Genomic DNA, 26,919 nt, shown 5'->3' on the forward strand with positions numbered 1-26,919 from the left:
ATCTAGTGACATGAAGACAGACCCCTGCATGATGTCCTGAACTAGTGATCGGAGGTCTCAAGGACTCGAGGGCAGGTCAGCAACACCTGGCCTTTAGCACCTTCTGGCTTAGTTGAGCTTTGGGGGCTTGCTTATTGGCTTGAGTATCTGTTTGAACCTGTGTATTCCATTAGATAAATCTTGATATTACTTCCTGTTCAGTTCCCCTAAAGAAGGCCATCTCACTGAATCCTGTCTGCTGGGGAAGTTCCTCACTGCTGAGAGTATCAGTTAAAAAAGCTGTTAGCCACGTGGCTGGGCTCCTATTTCTGCATAGGCAGGCTGAGTTACAGCTTGGTGATGTGGATCCAGTTAGGAATTGGTCAACATTCTGAATCCTGAGTTGCCATCTGATTGCAGCCTGCTGGGATGCTCAGTTTAGACAACATATAAAGTTTCCTGGATACTAGACAAACCCAGGCCTATGGAAAGAGCAGGAAGGTTAAAGTGTGTAGTACTTTGAGCAGTGACGAAGGCGTAACCAGGGAGCTGACATGTTTGCTCCAATGCCAAGAATTCCAGGACAATTTGTTATCCAGTTAAAGCCAGTATAGTTGCTACAAAAAAGAAGCCTGGGGATGAAAACATACTTTTTCCTTGTTTCATTTGTCTTCTTGCATACCTACTCTATTTTCTAGTGCTGTAGTAAAGGTTGCTGTTATTGGAAATGTCTGATGGTTTTTGCTATTCTCTTTCTTGTAAGAGAATAAGAGGCTGGGCTCAGGCCAAACCATTACTGTTATGTGCTGAAAGTATCATCTTCCTGAAAGGACTTCACAAATGCTGACATTTCGCTCGGAGAAACCATAGTTGGAGGGTCAAGGGTAAAAGACTTAACGGAAATACTAGGTTTTGTCAGGAAAGAATGATTTCACCAGAATAAACCTGGCCTGAAGGCATCAATTGCCCTTCTCCCTTTTTTTAAAAAAAAGTTTTATTGGACAGAGAGGAAATAAAAACCTGGCCTGTCTGATCTGCAGAGGCCCATGTAGATATGGGAGTGGTATCCCAGAACACTACAGGCAAGTGTGTGACTGCCAAGAATTGTAGCCAAGTGCCATTGCTTAGCTTGTTTTGGCACTCTTGTTATTCACAGACCTTTTAGGAGCAAGGGTGGGAGAAGTAGTTTACAGTGGGTCTACACTAAATATTGGTCATAACTTGTAATGTGAAAAGCAGTTTGCAGCAGCATTGTTTTTGGCCTTGCTTGGTAGGAAGGAGAGATGAGAAGTCTCTAGCCACACATTGACGTACCCCCATCACAGACACTCACACATACACTTTGTCACACAGATCTATTTTTTTTCTCATGTGAAACTTTAGTCTGTTTTTATACATCGTAGGGTTTTTCTGTGTGTGTGTGTGTGTGTGTGTGTATGTATATATATGTTTTTTTGGGGGGGTATTGTTTTTTCATTTAGTATAGTAGTAACTCAAATATTTTTCCTATATTGCATACTTTGTAAATAACCAATTTTAACATACTATTTCATTGTTCTGAGTTTGCTTCTCCCCACTGAAAACACTTGTTTTACAAAGGATTTTTCTGGATTCTAATTCTGTTTATAGTACAGAATTATCTAAATTTGCTTCCCCCTAATGTATCATGTCTGTCTCTAAACTTTAAATGGCTGTTTTCAATCGACTTAGCAGTCGATCTTTATAATTAAAATACAAGCTCAAAAGGAAACACAAGCCCCTCCTGAAAGCATAGTTAATGACATTATTCTGGAATACACATTTACAAATTAGAACGCTCCTTTTGGCTGATTATAATGTCAACATTACTAGCACCCATGCCCAGTGGAAGATTTTATTACTACTTAGTAAAGCCTTTCTGGAGATAATTCTAGTTGTGTTATTTTAAAGTCTTGGAATACTATATTTTCAAATAGATTTACACAGTAGATTTATTGTCTCTAAACCTTCAAATAAGATTTGAAAGGAGAAAGCCCTTTGTCTTTCTTAACTCTGGCTGGGGCTGTGAATGTGTCTTTTGGGAAGGATGGGGGCCAGGATTGTAATCTCACTTTTGTCGGTGACATACTGTGTGACATTTAACAAGTCATACCCCTTTTCTGAGCCTCAGTTTTCATATCTACCAAACAAGATTGTGCTAGAACAGTTAATAAGGCTCCTTTTAGCTTAAATATTTTCAGGTTTTTTTTCTAGGCAATTTGTTTAAACCACATTAGCCCTACCTTCGTATTTATATTTCTTCTATAGCCAAATGCTCACTCGCTGCAAGAGTGAAGCCACTGCTCACTCACTCTCTAGCAGGCTCTCCTGCCCCTGTATTTCCATGTGGACTTCAATGAATATGTTGGAGACCAGTGTGCTACCTTGTTGAGAACTTTCCAAGGGTTGTTCTGGAAGTGGAAATGTAGCCCAGATCACTCCAGGGGACTAATCCCTGAATAATGTTGTCCTCTGACATGCACAAATATTTTCTGATGTTTCTCTTGACCTTGGAACTGGTTAAAGACTGCACAGAATGTTCAGTGAATTCTTAAACACTACCATAAAGAAATCTCTCCTATTCAAGATGTGATTTTTTTTCCAAGATGTGAGATTATCTTGGAAGTGATCCTTCTACTGTTGGAGGTGGTTTAAGAATGTCACAGTAAAACTGACAGCTTGCTTTGCTCCTCTTCTGTTTCTGTCCACTGAAATTTAGTTTTTATAGTGTTTGTGGTCAAGGAGACTTAGATTGTTTTTGGATAATTGGCACAGGGTCAGAAAGAACACAGAATTATTTAATGGAATAAATCCTAAATTGGGAATTGGGAGAGCTGCTTTGGCTTTGTGACTTTGAACATGTCATTTGAATTCTCCGAGCCTCAATCTCAGAAATATAATGATGTTTCTAGAAAGGACACTTCCTCTGGCTCAATGGAGGAGAATTTTCCCCCAGATTAAAAATGACCTAAAGGCAGTAGGCAGCAATGATGACTGTCACATTAGGTAATTATTCACCCCTGTTGGCCAGTGTGACCATGCTCAAGTCACATATTCAGTATTAATTGTCAGTGGGTATGTGTCACCAGGGTTGCCAGAAGCCCCTGCTGTTTACCCACAGCTAACAACCTGACAGGACAAGGCCAGAAGCGGCTAGTCAACAGTCAGCTGAAAGCAGCAGGGAGACTTCTCTGCAGGGGAGGAAGCTCATGGGGGTTTGTGTAAGCAAGAGAGGAGAGGGATGGATTTGTTTTTTTGTTTGTTTGTTTGTTTAAAAGATGACTGGTAAGGGGATCTTAACCCTTGACTTGATGTTGTCAGCACCACGCTCAGCCAGTGAGCTAACTGGCCATCCCTATGTGGGATCCGAACCCGTGGCCTTAGGTGTTATCAGCACCGCACTCTCCCGAGTGAGCCACAGGCCAGCCCCAAGAGGGATGGATTTGATTTGAGCTTGTAGAAATCTCATTCCCAGTGGCTGGGGGTTTATGTCTACACTGTAGGCTCTGTAAGCTTAGGGTGGCCTCTTTTTTTGGGCTTTCTTATTATTTGCACATTAGCCTTTTTCTCTCTCTTACTAGTTTGTTATGGTAGTGATAGGAGACTAATGCAGGAAGCAGTACATAGTAAATGGTTGGATAGGAGTTGGGAAGGGCTGCCAGTACTCCGCTCTTCACTAAATGGCTTAACCTTTTGTGCATTTCTCTCTCCTTGAAACATTAGCTGTCCTGACGTTTGGGTCTGAGTGTTTCTGTGTTTTACTCACACATATACCAAACCACTGCTGTTGTCTACTACCCAGAGGCCTCATGAAAATGAGTAGGAACTGGAAGCTTGGCATCTTGGGGTGTGAGACTTCTTTAGGACAGTGGCTCCGAGTTTGGTCTGCAGATCAGTAGCATTAGCATCACCTGGGACTAGAAATGCAAATTCTTCTCTCCCGCTCTGGACCTACTGAGTCAGAGACTGGATGAGGGGCCCCGCAACACGTGTTTTAACAAGCCCTCCAGGGGGCAACGTACACCCAAGTTGGGGATTACCGTGCCAGGAGAGGGACTTGCAAATCCTGATAGACAATAATTCTCCTTACTCAGATGTCCATGGGCCAGGGAACCTGCAGCCCTTCTTTCCTGTGACCCTTATTGCCCAGGCCAGTCTATGGGCATGCTGCCAGTATGAATCTGGCCATCACATCTGGGGCATGAGTGGTGACGATCAGCTTTGTACCCCATGAATATTCATAACCAATAATATATATGTGTATATATATATATATATATAGCACTAAAATGACACTTAAAAAAATAAGAGCCTATCTGAGGGTGAGAACTTTCCTCCCTTCCACCTGAAGAGTCCCTGAAGCTCCCTGAAGAGTCACCTTTGTGCAGTCTGTTTGTATTACATAGGAGAGCTGAATTTGTTGAGTAGGTATGTATCTCCTTAGCCAAGCCTCTATTCCCAGAAAGAAGATGGAGGGAAGAATGCTTTTCCATATGTCCTAACAAGTCATGACAGATGACGAAACTGAGGCTCAAAGTTTTTTTTTTTTTTTTTTCCTTTTCGTGACCAGCACTCAGCCAGTGAGTGCACCGGCCAGTTCTATATAGGATCCGAACCCGCGGCGGGAGCGTCGCAGCGCTCCCAGCGCCGCACTCTACCAAGTGCGCCACGGGCTCGGCCCCAGGCTCAAAGTTTAAGTTACTTACCCAAAGTCATGCTGCTAGTAAGTGACAGTCAGAATTTGGACCCAGGTCTGTGCCTTCATGTGCTCTTTCTATCATACCAAGTTGCATCACTTTAGTAGAGCCAGCTCTAGGGGATGGGCAGCTCCAGGAGGATAGGGACTGACTCTTTGGATTTGAGCTGGAGCCCTCGCAGAACTCTTGACCTTGCAGTGGGAACCTCCAGCTAACCTCCAGAAGCTGGGAGACAAGTCCTCTCTCCTCACTTTCACCTGCCATAGGCACAGCAGGCATCTCGGAACATGCCGGATGCCTAGGTTCCTGTGAGGGATGTGGTAGCTGCCGTCAAGTAAGTCACAAGCCTCAGCAGGCTGGAATGATAGCCAGGGTGGTCCAGGTGTCAAGCGGACTGCAGCCTGGAGGTGCTTCTCCCCGGCCCACTCCTTGTCGTTTATTTGGATGCCCCTCACCACCCCAGGCAGGGCTCTTCTCCTAGAATCCACTCAGAGCTTACCATGTACCCCCTCATTCTTACGGTAACCCAGTTTAGCAAACGGACCTGGAGTTTTATAAATAGCACAATGGCAGGCTGGGAAGCTGTCCTGTGCAACAGGACAGAACATGCATTCCCCACTTCTTGAGCCATTTCCTGGGATTGTGTGACAGGAGTGACTTCTAGGCAGATAAAATCAAATTATTCTTAACTCCTGGGTCTGTGCTCCACACTTCTGTCTTGCATCTACTCTGATGTGTCTGTTTGTCCCCCGCCCCCACTTCCTCTGCCTTCATGTAGTGGTGCTTCCAAGTCTGTTCCTGGGACGTTTCCTGTTCTTGGAACAGCTGCACCAGCCTGGGGTACCCTCCTGCTACTTGATCCTATAGGGAGGTGTCCAGTGGCTGTGGGCAATTTTCAGATGACCTTGTTTCTCTGACGTCATTAGATAGCTATTTTTGGCTTTGCTGTTTATGCTGCAGAAGTTGGGCTGGGATGGGGGAGTAGAAAGAGTGAAGGAGGGGCCAGTCTTGGTTTCCCATTGTCCCAGGGCCTTACCAAAGTAGGAACATTTATTCTTTGACATTTACAGAGCATCTACTGAATGTTAGGTTCTGGGGAAACCAAGTTGACACATAGTCTAATTATTCATCATTCACTCATAAATTCATTTTTTAGTGCACATTACTTTGTGATATGGAGTGGTAATTAAGCCTGAGAGCTCTGGAGCCAGACGGTTGGGGTTTAATTTCTGGCCCCTCCATTTACTACCTCTGATACCTTGGATGAGTTACTACTCTGTGCCTCAGTTTCCTCTTGGAAATGGGAATGATTATAGTATCCACCACATAAGGTTGCTGTGAAGATTCAAGGAGTTAATATCTGTGTCTGGCATATGGTAAATACATAATAAATATTAGTGGCTATTACTATTAACCACAACAGCACCTCTTATTGTACCAGGTACTTGGGATACAAAGTTGAATGGACATGGTCCCTATCTATTCTGAACTGGCATCTCGGTCTCAGATATTGGGATGGTACACACAGTCAACATAAGTTAGAAGGAACACTGCCATGTGCATCAATTTATCCTAACTTGTGGGGGGACATTCAAGGGAAACAGAAGATGACATTTCTGTCCTGGGAGAGCTTTAGGGCAGGTACTCTCAACCCTGACCACACATCGGAATCTTCTGGAGAGATCTTAAACATACCAATATTCTGTGCCCCACCTCCAAAGATTCTGATTTAATTGGTCTGAGCTCAGGAGGGGTTCAGGCTTCAGGTACTGTGAAAGCTCTCCAGATGTTTCCAATGTGCATCAGGGTTGAGAAGTGTGACCCCAGTCTATAGGGATATGTGTCCTCGAAGCTCTCCACTGATGGCACCAATGCAACTCTTTCAGAAGAGTGCCTCAAAGCTGGTCCTCTATCAGGGCTCAGGATGGTTTCCAGTGAGTTGGCCCTCTGACTCAGTGTGTCTCGAACTTGTGTGTGCAATGCTGGTCGTAGAGACAGATTCCTGGGGCGCTGTTCCAGGGAGGCTTCATTTTAAGCAAACTCTCTGGGGCTCAGGCACTGAGAAAACCCATAGTAGCTGAATTGCCAGTTTTCTGAGGCCCTAAGCCACGTCTGTGGCTGAGAAGTCATCCCTGATCATCAGTCCCCAAAACTGCTTCTGAAATCCCACAGTTTTATATCTCATTATCGCTCTTACCATTTCTGCCTTGAATTGAAATCTGTGTCTATATTGATATGTTTTGAATTATTTATTAATCTGATGAATTACAAAGAGCCATTTTTTAAAAAAATTGGAAAATCCAGGCAAAGAATAAAAATCATCTCTATTCCCATTCCTGTTAATGTCCATTTATATCCTTCCAGATATTTTCTCTATAAATATTTTGTAACGAGGGATTCCACTCCATGGATAATTTTTACAACCTTTTTCACCTAAAATGCAATATTAGGTACTTCAAAAAGTTCATAGAAAAATAGAATTAAAAGGTAATATGAATCTTTCCATGAATTTTTTGAAGTATCCTTGTATATGGTGATTCTGTATCTCTCCTCCAACTTCATCTCTGGGACCCCAAAGTGACTAGTTTAGTCCTTGCCACAGAGCACAGTACTCAGTAAATAGTCTTAACAATAAAATTCTATAGTTCTGGGACAGAACAGTGTGTCAATTGGGCTTCCAGAGAAATCAGTGTCTGGTTTGCCACACAGGATGCCCATAGATCTCTGCTTCCCGGCCTTGGTGGGAACGACAGGGTTGCTATAAGGAAAGCAGCCTTACTTAGGGCTTTTCCAGAGGCCTGAGAGGTACTGCCAAAGTCCTGGGCTCAAGGGCCCAAGGTGGGAGAGGGCAAGAGCAAACAACTTGCTAATGACAGCCCTGAGTGGCTCTCAAATCAGGACTAGAGGAAAAGTTGTGAGGGGAGTTGGCTGCTCTCTTTGGAGTCAGAAAGGTCGTTGCTCAACTCCTTGGATTTTCCATCACAGCCGAGCAGGGAGAGGGTCAGGCAGGGAATGTCTCCTCTGAGCAGGTCCTTTTAAAGCCTCCTGTTGGACCGATTTCCTCTCAGGAGCCAAGGAAGCAGTGCCTAGTTGGAGTTAACCACTTCACTCCCAACCACTTCATCCCCCAGAGATGGATGAGCCTGGGAGCTCAGGCTCCTGGAAGGCATAGCTAACCAGGGCAAGAGGCCTAAGAAGCTGTGAACTCTGGCTGGAGAAACCTTCCCTTTGGCCTTGTTAGATACAACAGGCATAATTGCATTCTGCTGACCTTAACTCCCCTGGCAGGTTTAATTGGTCCTGGCATTGCCCCACTTCCTGACCTGTCCTTGTAGAAGCAAAGAGGGTGTCTGCATAGCTGGTACAGCACGGGGAAGCCCCTTCTTTAGGGTGAGCAGGGGCTCTGGCAGCCCCTAGCTGGGTGGAGGAGGTTTCCCCATGCCCCACCCTGGTGCCTCCAAGGAAGCACTGAGAAGAAGCTTGGGGACTCCCAGGGAGCAGCTGGCTGCAGCAGGCAATCCTGTGGATGCGGAACCAGGCCAGCCTCCCATCCCAGTGGGAGGAACTGAGGGGGAGCCAGCAGGAACAGCTGAGCCCTCTACCTGAAGTGTCCACATTATTGAGCCTCCAGAGTGCTGCGGGTACTGTGCCAAGTACTCTACATACATGTGCTGGCTAAATGCTATGAGAGGGAAGCATGGGGCAGAGTGATTATGAGCTGAGTCTTGGATCAGATGATTCCAATCCCAACTCTGTGACTTTGTCCTGTGACTCATGTTTCCTGTCACATCTGCGAAATGGGGATGAAACAGCTGGCATTTATGTAGCACTTACTATGCACCCATGCACTGTTCTAAATGCTTTATATACCTCCACCTGTGAGGTACGTGATCGTCTTTCAGACAAAAAAAACATGTGAAGGCATTTGTTCAAGCTCACAATTTTTGGTCCCAGAGCTTCACTGGCGGAGCTCCCAACAACCATACAGTAAGGCTGTTGTAAGGATTGAACAAAGGACACTCATAAGGTTGCTCACTCCAGGGCCTGGCCCATTTTAGTAAAAGTTCAGTCAGTATTTGTCAGTATTTGGGAATCATAACTGTAACAAAAGTAGCAAATAAAGCCCCTTAACTCATCCCAGCCTGGATTTTGGTCTCATCGGGAGGTGGCTCTGGTTTGAATCTGGATAGTTCAAAGTCACTTACTAGCTACTTACCCTCTCTGAGCATCAGTTTTTGCCCTTAAAAATGGTCTAACACTTGGCCCCTAGAGTCCCTTGTGAGGATCCAGTGAGCCACGGAAAGCCCTTGGCATGGTCAGCCCTGGTCCTTAGTGGGCACTCAATAAATGATCGCTATTGATAACCGCAATAATAACAAGGGGATGTCAGCAAAGGCCACCATAGTAAAGTAATCCCACAAACTCCTGTCCACAGCCTTGCTAGTCACTCAGTTATTTACTCATCAAACACTAGTTGGCAAGTACACTCTGTGCTGGGGACACATGTAAGCATCACAGCCCCTGCCTTCAAGGGGCTCACAGACAGTGTCAACTGACAGTGGGATCATCCGAGGGCACTGAGAGACCAGAGGAGGGGGTCCAACATTTCAAGCTAAACTAGAACATGCTGTGGAGACAACCACATAGAAGGCCAGGAGGTCCCAATAATAGGCTTGAGCAGGAAACACTGCAACATTTAGAATGCTACAAGACCCACAAAAAGGGGACCCAGCAGGGAGAAGGGGGCGGCGCACAGGCTGGGAAGTTTTAGGGAAGAAAGAGGACTTTGGACTTTGAAGAAGGACATTCCTGGCTCAACTCCCTTCCTTGTTGAGTGACTTTGGGCAAGCTACTCATTGCTTTAACTCTCCTTGTCCTCATCCAGAAAGTGGGATGAATGCTCCCCACAGAGTTATCATCAAGATGATGTTTAGAGACAAGATGGATAAAGCTAATAGTATGTACTTGGTAAATGGGAGCTCCCTTCCCTTTGGAAACCCTGGGTTCAGATCCCAACTCAGCCCTTTATAAGTTGTATGGCTTTGGGTAAGTTACTTAAATGCTCTGTGCCTCAGTTTCCCCATCTGTAATCTGCTTCCCCAACCTGTGAGAGGGAGGCATAGAGCAGAGTGATTATGAGCTGAGCCTTGGGTTAGATGGTTCCAATCCCAACTCTGTGACTTTGCCCTGTGACTCAGTTTTCCTGTTACATCTGTGAAATGGAGATTAAACAGCTGGCACTTATGTAGCACTTACTATGCACCCATGCACTGTTCTAAATGCTTTATATACCTCCCCCTGTGAGGTAGGTGATCATCACTACCTCACTGGGTAGATGAGTGAATCTACATAAGAGCACTTAGAACAATGTCTGGCACACTGCGAGTGCCATATAGACATTAGTTATTCCTTTTGCTACCTGGAGGAGGCAGGCTGTCAAATGGACCTTGAAGAAAAGACATAGAATAGAGGAGGGCCAGGACTGGAGAAGAGGGTCAGACATGGAGGAGAGGAACAAGCAGAGCAAAAATAGTCAAGATTGGGGAAGGAGCTCCAGCTCTGGTTTTTGCTAGCCTATACCAAGAACTCTCAGCATTTGCTCACTTAAAAAAAAAAATCACACATTTTGAATAGTAATACATTCACATAGTTCATAGTTCAAAAAACGTAAAAGAGTACACAGTGACATCTCCCTCCCAGCCTTATCCCTAGTTTCTTGTTTATCTTGCCAAGAAACTCTTATGTGTATAAAGTGAAAAATTGTATAGTATTATTCCCCCCCATCCTTTAGACAAATGATAGCATGCTCTGCATGCTATTCTGCATTTTTTTTCTTCACTTTGGAGATTGCTTCATATCAGTTCATTAACAGCTTCCTCAACTTTTTTTTACAGCTATGTGTGTCGCCATTGCTTAGAGGTGCTGCACTCTCCCTTCTTTCATCTAAGGGCAGTGGTAGAGGAGCCGAGGCCATGGAGCAGAGTGGAGTTTACCACGGAGCAGATTGGATGGTTTACCACAGTCAGGACCTGAACGCAGACACTCACTCCACAGCTGCTTCTGAGGCACATGACTCTTGGCTAATTCTCAGGGTCCCCTCAGAGAAAGGCTCTGGGCAGACAGCCCCGGGCAGTGGAACGTCCATCCCATCTCAGCTTGAATACCTTGGGCTGTACTGCCCCGCGGTCACCATTGTAGTGGAGGAGCCTAGAAAAGACTCTCCACCAGCCCCCTCCTTCCAGGTGGGCTATTGGAGAGACCTGGATCAGCTCAGGGGAGGGGCACAGAGCACTGACCATCTCCCATGGCCACTCGGACAGCCTCCATCTCTTCAGGAGCCCAAGACATTTTCCAAAGAAAATGCTTTCAGGCCTGTGGACACATTGAGCAAATGCACCTGAGACAATTTCTTACCCAAAGATGATCCAAGTAGGTCCGGATGCCAGGGGCACATAGCTAGGCACTTGGGCAGGGTGATTATTCCTGGGCCTGTGTGGCTCTAACCAGGTTCTAGGGATACCCAGAAGATGTGGCATGCAGGTTGGCAGAGCCAGGGCCCAGCCTGGGCATAGGCTTGCCCATCAGCCTTGCCTGAGAGCCCCTCTTCTTCCACGCCCCCGCTGATCCTGTCCAAGTTAGGGATACTGGGCAAGACCTGGGAAAAGGGCTGCTCCCCCAGGGCCCCAGGTGCCCCCTCCCTTTTCTCTTCTTGCTTGTTCCAACACCATTCTTCCCCAGTCAGGCTGTGGGAAGAATGCCGTGTCCTCTGAACAGGGGCCAAGAGTGACAGGTGGTGGCAGTCTGAGCTACATGGCCCCTGGTGTAAGAGATCCTCTCCTCCGTCCCCGCCTCTGCTACTCGCGCCCCTGCCTCCGCCTCTGCCCACCCGGCCCAATCCCTTACAACCACCCCAGGATTGCTTGTGAGCAGCCACTGCAAGACAGACGGGCACCAGGTCGCCCCTCTCAGCTCCAGGTACCTCTCTCCTCTCAGTCAGCTGGTCTCGGCCTCTTTTCTCTCCACAGCCAGACAAGAGGAAGAATACGACAGCCTGACACACCCCACTCTTCTTTCTGCAGCTAGAAAGACTTGAGTTAGACAAGCAGAAGCACATACCTCCCTACCGCATGGCGAAAGAAAATGGAGCAGCTGAGCTGAGAATCCAGAGCCTGTCAACAGGTGCCAAGAGGGAGGGAGGAGCTTGAGGAGGGGTGTTTGAATCCAGGGTTGGGCAGGTTCCTCAGTGGGAGTTCTGTGCCTGAGGCTTCTTCGCATGGCCCATGGGGGACTCAGAAATCAGAATGATCTCTGGGTAGGGTTGGGCTGGGTCCAGGGCCTGAATGTAGCCCTCCCGGGAGAGCCTGGGAAAACGTGAAGCCTCCATGGATGGCCGTTGGGGATGCACCTAAACACTCTGGGCAAGGGATGGCGGGGCCATCGAGGCCCACCCAAAGGGTCAGAAGCCTCTCACAGAGGGCCTCCAAGATGCCAGCAGCCCACCTCTGGGCTGCATCAGGTGGCCTCAGAGACTCAGGGAAACAAACATTTGTAAGTAGTTGCCTGAGTGGGGCTGGGCTCAGAGGTGGTCTCTGCCCAGCCTGGCTGGAGACGGAGGGGAATGAGGGTGGATCCTAATGGGTGTCTCATCTCCTTTGCAGACCAAGCACCTAAAGGTGCTGCAGGTAAAGGAACTCCAGCTGCAGAGAAAGACCGTGGCTCCCCAGACCCAAAGAAAAATCCTGGCCCTCCAAACCCAAAGAAAGATCCAGGCCCTCCAGACCCAAAGAAAGATCCTGGCTCTCCAGACCCAAAGAAAGATCCTGGCCCTCCAGACCCAAAGAAAGATCCTGGCCCTCCAGACCCAAAGAAAGATCCTGGCCCTCCAGACCCAAAGAAAGATCCGGGCCCTCCAGACCCAAAGAAAGATCCGGGCCCACCCACCGTGAAGAAATATGCCAAAGCCTCTGCCCCAGAGAAAGGGGATGGTGCCTTGGCCCAACCCTCAACTAGCAGCCAGGGCCCTGAGGGAGAGAGGAGCAAGGGTGAGGGGCCTGCGGAGGGCAGTGCTGGGCAGCCAGCTGCCCTGCCCCAGAAGTCTATGACAGCCGAGGCTAGTGTCAAGAAGCCCAACGCTAAACAGGGAACCTCAGGCAGCCAGGACCCTGGAGAGCCTAAGGTGGGCAAGAAGGCAGCAGAGGGCCAATCAGCAGCCAGGAGGGGCTCACCTGCCTTTCTGCATAGCCCCAGCTGCCCTGCCATCATCTCGAGGTGAATGCCCCTTGCCTGGGAGTGGGGATGGGTCCTGTGCCTCTGTCCCCAGGGGTCGTGCTTAATTCCCCTGTCTTGGGCATCACTGTCATCATATTCAGTGCTGCGAGAGTAGTTTTGATGTTCAGTTCCCTCTGTCCTGGACATTGGCTCTACCACCTTGTCCCCTGCAGAAACAAGGACTTTGCCATAGTTCACGGAGGCCTGGAATATCAGACAGAAGAGGTCTTCAAAGACCACTGAGGCTGAACTCTTCTAGGCCTCCTGGGTCCAAAGTTTTCCATGCTCCATGGGTTTGGGTCTAGGCAAGGGCAGGGCTGACATGTCAGGCAGAAAGGATAACCCTTCTTCTTAGTATAATTATTGGTATAATATGAAAAAGATGATTAATAACCAAATTGGCGGATCATTACTAATACTTTCATAACCATAATACAACATCAGTTAACCTGAATGCTAATGAGGTCACTAATGATATATTGGTAAACGACAATCATAACATTTACCATATCTTTTTGTTTTTTAATTATTTTTTGTTTTTGTTTTATTATTTATTTAACACTTAACCATATCAATTTGATAATTATGTATTAATATCAATTACATCACCACAGTTTTTATGAATCAAGAGCTAGTTGTATCCACATGATGATTAACCATATCAACAATCCAATTAATAATTATTAATGATCTATTAGTGTGTTGATGCTCAAGATAATAACCACAGCCATTTATGGTGTTAACATCCCTTGATTTTGTACAAAGTAAGTTTGGATGTATTACCCCACCCCACGCATTTGGGGTAGTGTTGGGGGGTGGGTGGAGTGGTCAGGGTTGTATTAGCTCCAGATTGCATATGAGGCTTTGGAAGTGAGACCTGCCTGAGGCCTGCCCAAGGCCACAGGTCTGTGGCTGCTGAGGGCTTCATCCCTGTGTTCTTTCCTTCTAGCTCTGAGAAGCTCCTGGCCAAGAAGCCCCTAAGTGAGGCATCAGAGCTCACCTTTGAAGGAGTGCCCATGACCCCCGGCCCCACAGATCCTGGGCCAGCCAAGGCTGAAGGAGGGAAGAACAACCTGGCAGGGAGCCAGAAGGAAGCAGAAGAGAAAGACCCAGGCCAGGCTGGCCAGGCTAAGGTGCAAGGGGACACCTCGAGGGGGATCGAGTTCCAGGCTGTTCCCTCAGAGAGACCAGAGGTGGGGCAGGCCCTCTGTCCCACAGCCAGGGAGGAAGACTGCTTCCAGATTTTGGGTAGGCCAGGGGAAGGTGGGGGCTGGGGATGCCCTGGGGCTGGGGGAGAGAGAAGGAGGCTACCAGTCCCAAGTCTTGCCATTCAGAGAGCTGAGCCGCCCTGAGCCATGCCTCACCCAGACCGATTCATCTAAGTGTCACACAATCCCAGGAAGTATTACCTTTTCAGGGATGGGGAAATGAAGGTTTAGAAAAGGGGAGTGCCCAAAAACATACAGTGAAGACAGGATTTGAACCTGTCAGAACAGCCTGGCTCCAGAGCCCACTTTTCACTTTCTTCTACTTTGGCTAAAATGGGGTTCAAAAAAATTAGGCAGGTTATTGGGGCAACAGGAGCTCACTGGATGGTGGAATTTAAGGACAATCTGTAGAAGGGTTCAAATGCTAGGCTTTGGTAGTTAAACTACATGGTCGGGGGAGAGGGGTTATGGGAGCCATAGAGGGTTCATGAGCTGAGGAGCACAAGTGTCTGTGTGTGGGAGCAGTGACCAAGGAAACGTGGCATGTGAGACGGGGCAGGACTGTGGAGTGGCCCTCACTGATGATTAGACAAGGAGCTGGTGGTTTACTCAGTGGGGAGCAGAAAGCACTGAGCATGAGGGAGCTCAGCGAGCAGGTGAATAGGGAAAGGGTCCCGGAGGGGGTGCAGCACAGCTGGGGGTGGGGTGAGATGGGGTCAGAAGAGCCCAGAGTGTCCTGACACCCCCCTTCCTCCAGGCCGAGGTGCTCTGGGAGACTGTCCAGCCTGCCTGGTGAGCGGCATAGTGCCACCCAGACAGGGTGGGAGGACTTGGCGGCTGGGCGGCAGCCAGGAGCCATGCCTCCTCCCTCCAGCAGCGGCAGAGACCTCCGCTCCGCCCCACCCAGAAAGCACATCCTGGGGTGACGGGATCTGAGCCACTTCCAAGGGCCGTTTAATTTATCACCAGCCCAGCTTCCCTGCCGCCTCTTACTATTTATAAAGAGGTTTCCGTTCCCGATGACTCAGTCTTCAGGCCTTGAGGGTCTGCTGTTCCTCTCACTTGCCGCTAGGTGGCAGTCTCTCCCCACCAAACATCTCAGTCCCTGTCCCGCTCCCACATGGCCCTGACACAGGTCTGGCCAGCATGTGGCGTTATTAGAGGGCATGGTAGGCAGATCGCACCACCTACCGCATCATCCAGACACAACAATCCCACTATCTGGCATTCCACTTCATAGCTGCCAAGTTTATTTGTTTGATTTATTGTGTTTAGTGGAAGCACAGACAGCTTGGGATGGAGTCCTCATACCTTATAATAAGGGAGGGTCGAAGAGGAACAGTTGTCCTCATTGTTCTGCTGGGAGAAGCTGGATCCCCTCTGATGGGGCAGAGGCCTCCCAAGGCATTTTATGTCTTGGTGACAGAACTGAAATTGGAAACTGGGCCCCCAGCACCTCTCCTGGAGCCAGGGGTTCCCCATTTGTCACTTGGTGAACTTAACTTCCCTGGATGGGGCTAGGTCAGGTAGGAGGGGGTGGAGCCAAGGTGAATCATCAGCAGCCACTGACACTGACCATGAGGGCTCTGCTCTGCCTCCCCAGATGACTGCCCACCACCCCCGGCCCCCTTCCCCCACCGCATCGTGGAGCTGAGGACAGGAAATGTCAACAGCGAATTCAGCATGAACTCCAAGGAGGCACTTGGAGGGTGAGAGCTGGGACCCCAGGCTGGCACCCGCAGTGGGAGACCACCCAGCCCCTGTAGCCTCACATCTTCCCATGCAAGGCCCAGACACACCCCACTTGGACATGGCCCACATGAACACATTCACTTCTATGTGGTCACACGTCGTGTGCAAGCTGTCTTGGGCTGATATGCACTCAATGTCATGTCACTCACACAGATACAACATTGGTTATTGAGTGTTTCCCATAGGAAATACACAGTATTTTCCTGTCTTTCCCCATTCCAGGCACCACACTGACCCCCTCTTGGTGATTCCTGCTTTGTAAAAAGCCCTGACTCGGTCTTGTACCTCTACAGATAGCTTCCTCCCCACTGCTTGAAGGTGCCTTCCCCCAGGGCCCTTTCCTGCCCTAAACCTGTGGGGTCGCATCCCAGGGCCTCCTCCCAATGAGCCTGCCCTTCCTGTGCACATGGTCTGTGTGGTTCAAAGAACCTGCTTTCAGCCATTGTCCGGGCAGTGCAGCTCACAGCTTCAGGAAAGAGCCGGGGCTGGCTGGGGTGAGCGCTCCCGTGTCACACAGGAGGATCCAGAGCACTATTGGGTCTAGGGCCAAGAGGGGATCAGAGCACAGGATGCTGCTGACCCCTGTGCTCCTTGGAGGCCCCTCACTCCAGCCTCTTCTCTTTCCAGAGGCAAGTTTGGAGCAGTCTGTACCTGCACAGAGAAAGCCACAGGCCTCAAGCTGGCAGCCAAGGTCATCAAGAAACAGACCCCCAAAGACAAGGTAGTGGAGGGGGGCTGGCTTCTCAGGAGGCGGAAGTGATGCTTGGAGTGGGCACCTCCCACCTCCCTCCACTCAGGCTGCTGAGCCAGGGGCCTGGTGTGGGAGCCTTCTTGTTGTCATAAAGATGCCATACAGATAGATGGACAAACAGACAGCCCTGCTGCCCCTAACCCGAAACCGGGCACCTCAGTTAGTGAACTTATCTGGGGACTTCCTCTTCTAAGCATGGGATATTCATGCCCTCTGGTTCAACTCAACAAACCCTGATGAGTGTAGGCTCTGGGCCAGGTCCCGTGCTGGGCATTGGGAGTCCCAAAGTGAAGTGGATGTGGTCCCTGTCCTCAGGGAGCTGATGGCAAGTCAAACAATACTGGTCTAGAGCTTTGCCTCTAACTCCCAGCGTAGGCCAGGTTCAGAGGAGGCCATGAGCAGTGTTTGTTCAAGTGATGAATGAATGAATATAGGCAGGCAGAGGCTCCCATGGAGTGAGGGAGTCTGGTATGTGAGGAGGTGGTGATGACCTGGCTAGTGTGATCAGAGCTGTAACTCAGGAAAGCTGGAGTGGGGAGGCAATAAGATGTGGGAGGTCAGGGGTGGCTCCTGACTCAGCCCAAGAGGTTAGGGAAACTTCTTGGATCAGCTGTTTCCTAACTGAAGGCTTTGAAGAATGAAGAGAAGTTCCAGTGGAGAAGGCAGGGAAGAGAGTTTCAGGCAGAGCAGACTATGAGGGTAAAGGCCCAGAAATAGCAGGAGGTGCTGCTGACTGAGGTTGTGGGCATTCCAGGCAAAGACAATGGCACGTGCAAAGTCCCAGCACCCAGCAACAGCATGAGAAGCAGCTCCAGAGTGCTGCAGCCCTGAGTTTCCCATCATAGTCTATGTACATTCGGAAGGAATGTATTTTCTAGGTGACTACATCCTTCTCCGTCTCCTCCAGTTGACAGGGCCTGGAGAGGTGTTATTGACTGATGGGTCTCAGACCTGTATCACAGGACCTGGTTCCACACAGATGTTCAGTACCTTTGTGCTGTACAAATTAATTGGAGTTAGCAACTGATTAATTAATTACTGAGCCCCTTTTTTGTGCCATTTACTGTGCCAGGTGCTAGGGAAATGTCAGTGAACTATAAAAGTCCTTGCTCTCATGGGGCTGACTTGCTAGAGTAGAGGGACAGACAAGGAAAAAACCAAACAAAATAAAAAGCATTTAGTGTCAGGTACTGAGAAGTGCTAGAGGGAAAAATAAAGCCAGATAAGGTATAGGGAGTATAGGGCCGGGGGAGGGGGGCTGTTTTAGATAGGGTGGTGAGATTAGACTTCTCTAACAAAGTAGTATGTGTGGGAAATCTGAGTGAAGGAATGGAATAAAGGGAGAAGAGGAGCAATTCAGACAGTGATATGATGGTTCATGTTTAACAACTGGCTCTGGGTGGGGCAGGTTGGGGGAGAGGCCTGATTTGTATCATTTGCCAATTTCCGTGCTGTAAATATTCCCACCATAGCTAATATCAACGTACCAATGTGACAAAGACTTGCAAGCTTTTTGAATATTGGTGGCATAGGGCTGGCTGATAAGCTCAGTTGGATAGAGGCTCGTGTTGATGAAACCGAGGTCAAGGGTTCAGATCCCCATACTGAGCAGCTGTCAAAAAAAAAAAAAAAAGAAAGTGGTGGCTTAGACTATGAAGGCAGTGTTGGAGGACGTAAGAAATGATTTGAATTATAATGTAGTTTGAAAGTATGTGGGACATGAGGAAGAGAGGAATCTGGATAGCTTCTAACTTTTTGTTCTGCACACATGGTGAAGCGTGGTGTCCTTTCACTGATGGGCAAGCTGAAGGCAACTCAATTGTGGGGAAGGGTTTAATTTTAGACATGATAGATTTGAGATGCCTATTAGACAGCCAAGGGAAATGGCATATAGGCAGTTGGATATATTGGAGCCTGGCACTCAAGGGAATGCTCAGAGGTAGAGATATGTATTTGAGAATCAATTTCATTTACTTGGAATGTAAGTCACGGGCATGTAAATTCTCCCTGGGCATTCTCATCCAGTCCCTCTCATCAGTTGATGAAAATGCCCAGGAAGAGAGCAGAGGGAGGGAAGAGATGAGGGGGATGGACAGAGCCCTTGGGCATGCCAGTATTCATTCAGGAGGAGGAGAGCCAGCAGAAGGAAGGAGTTCCAGCAGGAATGGCTGGGAGCAGTGAGGACAGCAGACTTATGGGTGGAGGAGAGATGGAGGCAAGATCAGCAAGGAGGCTGGGCAGTGGTCCAGGCAAGGCCCACCAAGTCCGGCCAAAGGTGTAGGTATGGAGGGTGGAGGACAGGCAGTGATGATGCTTGACTGGTACCCTTGACTTCCCTGGTCCTCAGGAAATGGTGATGCTCGAGATTGAGGTCATGAACCAGCTGAACCACCGCAATCTGATCCAGCTCTATGCGGCCATTGAGACCTCACATGAGATCGTACTGTTCATGGAGTAGTGAGTGCTGGCAGTGGGGGTTGGGGGCTGGGCGGGGGTGCCTGCAGGCCCAGAGCAAGCCTGTGGAAGGGTCTGTGCACACAGCATCGAGGGCGGTGAGCTCTTCGAGAGGATTGTGGATGAGGACTACCAGCTGACCGAAGTGGACACCATGGTGTTTGTCAGGCAGATCTGTGATGGGATCCTCTTCATGCACAAGATGAGGGTTCTGCACCTGGACCTCAAGGTACTGGGGTTAGGGCCTCCCGGGAGGGGTCAGGAGCAGCATCCGACCACCTGAAATCTGTTGGAACTGGCCATCCCTCCATCCTCCCATCCCTCCTTCTCTTTTTCCAGCTACCCTCCCAACCAGAAATTCAAAAAGGGTTTATCGAGCACTTAGTAAGTGCTGATAGCTAGGGATACAACAGAGAGAAAAAAATGGTCCCAGCTTTCATGGAACTTCTTAGTCCAGTAGTATTTGTTGAAAGGGTCATTTGCAGTCCTATGAGCCCCAAGCTCAGTGTCTCAAACATACAAGTGGCTAATAAGTGTTGCAATAGCACCTACCTCAGTGTTGGCCTGTGATAGGTGCTATGAATGTTTGTTTATTGATTCATGCCAGGCAGTGTTCTAGGTGGTAGAGATCCAGTGGTGAACAAATAGATTAAAATCCCTGCACTCACAGAGCTTACAAATAAGTATGGTACCAGTGCAGCTATGCGCATGAGGCAGGTGCTAACAAAAATGCTGAAGGAAAGGATACTTACATCCCTCTTCTGACCTTGCTCAGCATCTTGCACATAGTAGGTCAGGAAGAACAAATAGATTTTATGTACCACACCAACTTCGATCAGGTGATAGCGGCTGCCTGGAGCTTAGAGACGTCTGCCCCGGGCATGGAGTAGGCAGGGGCAGTGCCAGCGCCAGGTGTTCTCCATCCTGATGGCAGATGTTAATGCTTGTGGGTTAGGTGGCAAGACTAGGTGGGTCAGCACCTGTCAGCAGAGTGGATAGTACCTTTATTCATTCATTTCATAAATATGTACTAAGCACCTGCTACTGGACGGTACCTTGTTAGGCATAGGGACTACAAAGGACATGGTCCCCATCTCATGGAGCCTACAGGTTAGTGGAGGAAACAGACATTCTTAAAATAATGACTAAATATACAAATCAACTATTAAAAGTGTTATGAGCAAGTATGGGGAGACGTACAAGGTGAAATTGGAGAAGTAGGCAAGGGCCAGAGCATTCGAAGTGTGAAGCAGAGCAGGGAGATGCTGCTGCTGCCTCCAACCCCAATCCTGGGTTTACCAGGCATCAGACACTGCTCTGAGTGAGTGAGTGCCTGATCCTCCCAACAGCTCACTGGGTTAGGTGTGCTCTTATCATCCCCACCGACAGATGAGGAAGCGAGGAGGGCAAGGAGATGAGTTTCAATGGGGCCAAAGTGGAAGCAGGGAATTTAGGAGGCTGTTGTGTAGGCCAGGAGAGAGCAGACAGGGGCTTGAGCTAGAGTAGCAGTGGAGGAGATGGGACGCAACCAGATGACAGATACATCCTGAAAATCGAGCCAATTTGATTTGCTGATGGTTTCATGTGTGGGGGTTAGGGAGAGGAGAGAGTCAAGAGTGACTCCTGAGATACGGGGCAGATGGTGGCCCTGTTCACTGATCTGGGAGCAGCTGGTGCCTCATGGTGGCATTGGAGGCCTGCCTTTCTCCCGTGAAAGCCAATTTCTGTGGGAGTAGAGCAGGGTCCCCAGTTAAAATGCAATGCCCTGGGAAGAAGCACAGCCTTAAGCCTCTGTATCCTAAAATGTGTTTTTTTTCAGGATAGCAATAAGTTTTTCATCAGAAAAGGTTTTCACAGTCAAGTAAGTTGGGTGAACTCCAGCCTGAAGGTCGTGTCCAGGTCTCTTGGCCACAGGACTTCTGAGGACCTCCTGTGTGCAGATTGAGAATCTCCAAAAGGAGATTTGTCTGCCTTGTTTCCCCAAAAGCTTGTACCCTGGGACCTTTCTTTTCTTTCCCTGTTTTGGTGGGACACCAGGCTGAGCTATTAAATCATTAATGTCCTTCTCTGAATGAATGTATCAATTCTAAAAGGGCCTTCAGAAAGTGTTTATTGGAGGCCTTAAGAGTAGCAATGGGGGAGGGAATCAAATGGCCACAGAACCCAGACAAGTGACAGAAATGTGCTGAATGGGCCAGGTTGAGGTGATGGAGACCACAGGAGAGCTAGAGGACTTTCGTCCTATCTCAGGGGCAGTGGCAACTTACTCCAAGGCATGAGGCCCATGTGGCCAGGGCTTCTGGTTTTTCAGGAGGTGCTAGAAATCAGGGATTTTGTGCAAAATCTCCTGCCTTTGAACCATTGTTAACTTTAAAATGTTTATACCCTGCAACCTCAGATTAGTCCTGTGTCCTTGTGTTACAGGAGGAGGAAATGGTGGCCTAGACTGGGGAGGAAGTAGCTTGCAGTAGCTTCATTCACATGTTCACTTGTGCTTGGGGCACAAGTTTTCTCTGAGCCTTGGCTGAGCACCCACTGGGTGCCTTTGTTAGACACTGACGGTGGGGACCAAGGAGGCTGGGAGAAGATGGTCCCTGCCCTGGAAGAGTCAACCCAGTGGCATTGTGTCCACCCCAGCCCCCATCCTGTAGAATGCACTGTGGGTCCTTGCTGGCCAGCAGCAGCAGGGGGACATCAGGATGCCAGCGCTGGAGTCAGACCATCCTGGGTTCAAATCCTGGCTCTATGACTTACTTGCTGGGTGACTGTGGCTAAGTCACTTCTGTATCTGAGCCTCAGTTTACTCAACTGTAAAATGGGGGTAGATGGTAACAATATCTCACTGTAACAGTTTTATCTCAGATAACAGTATCTGCCTTTAGAGCTGTTGGGAGAATTGATGTGCTAAAGCATAGAAAGGGAGTGACACACGGCTGGACTGTTTTGTAGCTTGTTGTGGTTAGCTAACTGAGGAGACAGAGTAGCCCATCTTTGAGCATATCTGGAGCAGTGTGAAGCCCTCTCTTTTCCTGAGGGGCTTTCTCTGGCAGCCCTGAGCTGGTGTTTTCTTTCTCTGGTCTCTGGAGCTCTACATATCTAGTGGTGGCCTTGCACAAGCCTCCCAGCCTGGGGCACACTTCTCCTCTGCAGCCTTCAGTTTCTCCATCCTCAGAATTGCTAGAATGTTGTTCTTTCATGGCCTTAAATGGAAGGATATCCTGCCTGAATCCACACTAAGAGGTCTTGTGCTTTGAGGTCTGGTACAAATCCCTCTTGGGGCCTCGGGATCCTTATGTATGCCCAGAGCAGGCAAGCCTGGAGACTCTCTGACAGCTGCCCATTCTGGGGGCCTGGGACTTGGATGGGCTTGGTGGGGGAGAGAGGGTGAACTGGGTCAGAGGCCAATCCAAATCACCCCCTTTCTCCTCAGCCAGAGAACATCCTGTGTGTCAACACCACGGGCCATTTGGTGAAGATCATTGACTTTGGCCTGGCACGGAGGTACCACCTGGGTGGGTGGGGAGAACAAAACCAGCCTCTGAGGTCAGCAGGGGCAAGGGAGGGGTAGGGGGTGGCTGGGAACAGGCCAGAAGCTTTGCTCTGAGCTCTCGGTCTTACCCCCAGGTATAACCCCAATGAGAAGCTGAAGGTGAATTTTGGGACCCCGGAGTTCCTGTCACCTGAGGTGGTGAATTACGACCAAATCTCCGATAAGACAGACATGTGGAGTTTGGGGGTCATCACCTACATGCTGTGAGCCCCGAGGGAGGGTGGTGTTTGTGGGCTTGGTTGGGGCATGTGTGCGGGCAGCTGAGGCCAAGATTGGCCTTGGGGTCCTGGCGAGGTGATCCCACCTCCCCAATCCCTCAGTCAGGGGTTTTCTGGGGGTGAGGAATTCAAGGGAGAACCAGGAAAGGGGAACTTTATGCCCATTTTATAGATGGAAAAACCAAGGCCCCTAAAGGCATAGCATCCCAGCCTAGGGCTCTGGACAGCTGATATCAGGTGACCCAGGGTGGGGGCAAAGGAGTAGTGGGGATTTTTTGTACACTCACCACGTACTTTGCACTCATCATTCCTCATCTTCACTGTAACCCTGGGAAGCGGGATGATTATGCCCATTTTACAGATGAGAAGAGTGAGGCACAGAGAGGGGAAGTGACTTGCCCAAAGTCACCCAGCCAGATACAAACCCAGGTCTGTCCCACTGGAGAGGCTGGGGGAGTTTTCAGCTCATGGTGCTGCCTCCTAGGTTCTGCCCCCATTCCTTCTCCCCCCAAAGGTGACTCAGCATCTCTGATCTCACCTACCTGCCCCCCACCATCCCTTCCCTCTAGGCTGAGTGGCCTCTCCCCCTTCCTGGGAGATGATGACACAGAGACCCTAAACAATGTCCTATCTGGCAACTGGTACTTTGACGAGGAAACCTTTGAGGCCGTATCGGACGAAGCCAAAGACTTTGTCTCCAACCTCATCGTCAAGGACCAGGGGTGAGGCTCACCCAAGGATGCAAACCCTGTGTGTGCAAGCTTAGTGCGTGTGTGTGCCCGCGGTGTGGGATCCAGGCCAGGAAGCCAGCTGGGCTCCGGTGCCTCACAGGCGTGCTGCCCACCATCACCACACTGCTCCGCTCCCCACAGGGCCCGAATGAGCGCCGCACAGTGCCTTGCCCATCCCTGGCTCAACAACCTGGCAGAGAAAGCCAAGCGCTGTAACCGACGCCTCAAGTCCCAGATCTTGCTTAAGAAATACCTTATGAAGAGGCGTTGGAAGGTACTGCTGGACCTGGGGTGGGGAGGAGGGAGGTGTCATCGGGCAGGAAGAGGTCCTAGGTTTCACCAGCCCTGCCTTGGCAGGTTCTGTTGATCAGGTCTGGTCCTGTCTGGGAAATAGGGTTGGCTTTTTCCTCTTTGTCTTGAGCTGGCTCCTGCTCTGGAACCAAGAATCCACCCACACCCTCCATCTTGGGAAGGGGCATCTATCCAGGACTTGAGCTCAAGAAAATATCTCCGACCCCATCACGGGTTACCTTCCTTTATTTCTCAAATACTTATTGAGCATCTACTACTTCTGGGATGATTATGCTCATTTTACAGATGAGAACAGTGAGTCTCAGAGACCAGAAGTGAATTGCCCAAAGTCACCCAGCCAGATTCAAACGCAGGCCTAGACACTAGGATACAACAGTCAGCAAAAGAGACAAGGATCTCAGTCTTTGCGGACTTACTTTTGGTGGGAAGTGGGGAGTTATTAGAAGGGGTTAAGAAAGGGCTCTAAAAAAATAAAGGTGGTCAGGAGTGCCAGGGGAGAAATTGTACTTTTAAATATTGGGTCAGGGAGGGCTCACTGAGGAGGAGCTTGTGAACAAAGACCAGAAGGAGGTGAGGGCTGAGCCATGCCAGTACTGGGGAGGAGTGTTCCACTGTTCCAGGAAGAGGGAACGGCCACTGCATAGGCCCTGAGGCAGAAGCACAGTTGGCAAGTATGAGGAAGAAGTAGGAGGCCAGTATGGCTGGAGTGGAGTGGATGAGGGGGTAGGCATGAAGTCAGAGAGGAACAGGGGGACAGGGTGTGGAGGGACTCACTGGCCATGGCAAAGGGACTCACTGGCCCAGGCCTGTCTTTTACCTGGAGTGGAATTGGAGCCATGGGAGTGTTTTGAGCAGAGCAGTACTCAGTTCAGGTCTGGCTGACATGTCTGTTGAATGAGGGAAGGAATCCTAGACAATGCAGTGTCATGGCGCCTCCTGTGGCCATTTTGGGCACTGCACCCTCCCTGGCCTCTGACCCTCCTGAAATGAAGGGGACCTTAAAGATGACACTCAGCTGTCCCACAGCTTCTCCTCTGCTCCAGTGTTGACTGGGATTCCCTTTCCCTCATCCTCCAGAAAAACTTCATTGCTGTCAGCGCTGCTAACCGCTTCAAGAAGATCAGCAGCTCAGGGGCATTGATGACTCTGGGGGTCTGAGTCCCAGGAGCAGCTGAGGCCTGGATGCAGCCACACAATGGCCAGGGCTGAGGCCACCCAGCCCAGAAGGCCAGAGGAAGCAGGCCAGATCCCTGGGGCCAGCTGGCCAAGAAAAGGCTGCACCAGGCTGGGAGGCTCGGGGCCCCTATGCAGTGACCGCTTCCCCAACATGAGCTGCCTCGGAGCATGGCCTGGATCCATCCTGCTAGTGCCTCCCTAGACAGTGCTCTGGCCTGTCAGCTACACCCCAGACTCCATGGGCCCATTGAAGCTGCTCCCTGTCCCTGCCCAGCTCCCCCTCTTTGAACTGCTGCCCTGGTGATCCCTGCTTTGCCCCACCTGGGGCATCCCCAGCCTAGGCTTGCTCCTAGCTAGGGTGGGATGGCTGGGGGTCCCAGCATGTAGGGCTTCTGCAGTTGTGGATGGGAGGCTCATGGCAGGGCAGGAAGGCAGCAACTCCAATTCCTAAGGCCCAGCTGCCAGGGAAGACAGAGCAGGCTTTGTGAAAGAGGACCTCCATGCTCCTGCCGCCTCCCCACTCCCAACCGATAAGGCCTAGCACACACCATCTGGCCCGGGCCCGGCCCCCACCCACCTTCCTTGCGACCACCAACACACAGGAACTCTGTGTGAGAGAGAGGGCGCCCAGCCCAGGCCTGGCTGAGGGGGAGGGGAGAAGCCTGGGGGACACAGGAGACCACCCCTGAGCTTGCCTCAGGGCCAAGCAGGCCCAACCCAGACACTCCGGGCCCCCGTCCCAGGGGTCACCCATGGCCTCAGATGATGGGGGCAGCAGGGCCAGGAGTGGGAAGGCCATTGGGTGGCCCCCAACCTGCTCTCAGCTTGTGCCTTGTAAATAAATGTACAGGTTGGATGTGGTCTCCTTCCGTCTGTGTGTGCATGCACTTGTGTGAGGTCATAGATGATGGCTGTTCACTGAGCACCTACTGTGTGCCAGGCACTTCAGTCACATCCATCAGCTCGCAAGGTGGTAGTTACCCAGGCAGGCTCAGGAGCCAGACTGCCCAGCGCATGATCCAGACAAGTGGCTTCCCTACTTTGTGCCTCAGTTTCCTAACCTGTTGAGAGGCAGTTCACAACAACAGCCAACATTTATTAGGTGATTACTGTGTGCCAGGCTTTTTAAAAAGTGCTTGTACATATATATATTAACTCATTTACTCCTCACGGTAAGGTTATGAAGTTGATGTTATTGTTCCTATTTTACAGAGGGGGAAACTAAACCAGAAATACTGGACAGTGATAAGACCTACCTTATAGGGTGGGGTGACAGCTGCATCAGTCAGATGGAGGTAAAGCATTCAGGGCTGTGCTTGGCACAGGGAAGCGCTCACTCGACGGATGAGGAAACTGAGGCTCAGAGAGGGGAAGGAACTTGAAGACTACTCAATAAGTCAGGGGTTGGGACTTAAATAAACTCTTCTGTCTCCCAGAGCAGGCTCAGGGCTCTGGCATGAGCTCATTCTGCTTCTCCCCAGACAAAGTGTTAGCAGAAAGCAGGGTCTCCAGGTGTAAGCCAGAAGACCGGGTGGGCCTGCGATGCCTTTGCTGGGTCTGCAGTGATGGGGGTCTCCTGGGAGGCCTCGGGGGAGAGGGCTGTCCTCTGCTTTTCCCACTGGCCATAGCCAGCCTCACCCCAGGCCAACAGTGCAGGGGGTGCTCCATTTGCTGGAGGGAGGGTCAGTCTGGAGGGCAAGAGAGCTCAACCCTAATAGGGTGCAGCCTTTCAGGCTGTGAGCACAGCTGACTCAGAAGTGCGACTGTCCCTCTGGGGGCATCGGAGTTCCAGAAGGAAGAGCAGA

At 49.8% G+C, this 26,919-nt stretch overlaps 1 protein-coding gene and 1 long non-coding RNA gene across 3 annotated transcripts in view; one reads left to right on the top strand and one right to left on the bottom strand.

Annotated features, from left to right (window-relative positions):
* Window positions 1-11,482, bottom strand: part of LOC134384904 (uncharacterized) — a 38,047-nt gene extending 26,565 nt beyond the window's left edge. The window contains exon 1 of the long non-coding RNA XR_010024267.1: window positions 11,109-11,482. This is a non-coding gene — a long non-coding RNA (uncharacterized LOC134384904). The remainder of the gene's footprint in view (window positions 1-11,108) is intronic.
* A 6-nt stretch (window positions 11,483-11,488) lies between these two features.
* On the top strand, window positions 11,489-25,970 carry MYLK2 (myosin light chain kinase 2). 2 transcript variants are annotated; one of them, XM_063106650.1, is made up of 13 exons: window positions 11,491-11,669; window positions 11,774-11,873; window positions 12,353-12,962; window positions 13,912-14,210; window positions 15,774-15,879; window positions 16,550-16,643; window positions 19,021-19,130; window positions 19,215-19,356; window positions 22,558-22,628; window positions 22,752-22,880; window positions 23,465-23,617; window positions 23,768-23,900; window positions 25,016-25,970. In XM_063106650.1, the coding sequence occupies exons 1-13, from the start codon at window positions 11,505-11,507 to the stop codon at window positions 25,094-25,096; spliced, it is 2,193 nt and encodes a 730-aa protein (XP_062962720.1). In that variant the 5' UTR covers window positions 11,491-11,504; the 3' UTR covers window positions 25,097-25,970. The 2 variants fall into 2 exon arrangements, 1 of the variants encoding a protein (XP_062962720.1); XR_010024266.1 differs by lacking the exons at window positions 23,768-23,900; window positions 25,016-25,970 and adding an exon at window positions 23,257-23,324 and having other exon boundaries at window positions 11,489-11,669; window positions 23,465-23,554.
* The last annotated feature ends 949 nt before the right edge of the window (window positions 25,971-26,919 follow it).

Source organism: Cynocephalus volans, chromosome 1, assembly GCF_027409185.1.
Source record: "Cynocephalus volans isolate mCynVol1 chromosome 1, mCynVol1.pri, whole genome shotgun sequence".
Taxonomy (NCBI): Eukaryota; Metazoa; Chordata; class Mammalia; order Dermoptera; family Cynocephalidae; genus Cynocephalus; species Cynocephalus volans.

Coding starts and splice junctions, on each gene's coding strand:
- MYLK2 (XM_063106650.1), top strand. CDS start 11,505: ATGGCCCCTGGTGTAAGAGATCCTCTCCTCCGTCCCCGCCTCTGCTAC. Junction 11,670..11,773: donor GTCGCCCCTCTCAGCTCCAG/GTACCTCTCTCC, acceptor TTCTTTCTGCAG/CTAGAAAGACTTGAGTTAGA. Junction 15,880..16,549: donor TCCAAGGAGGCACTTGGAGG/GTGAGAGCTGGG, acceptor TTCTCTTTCCAG/AGGCAAGTTTGGAGCAGTCT.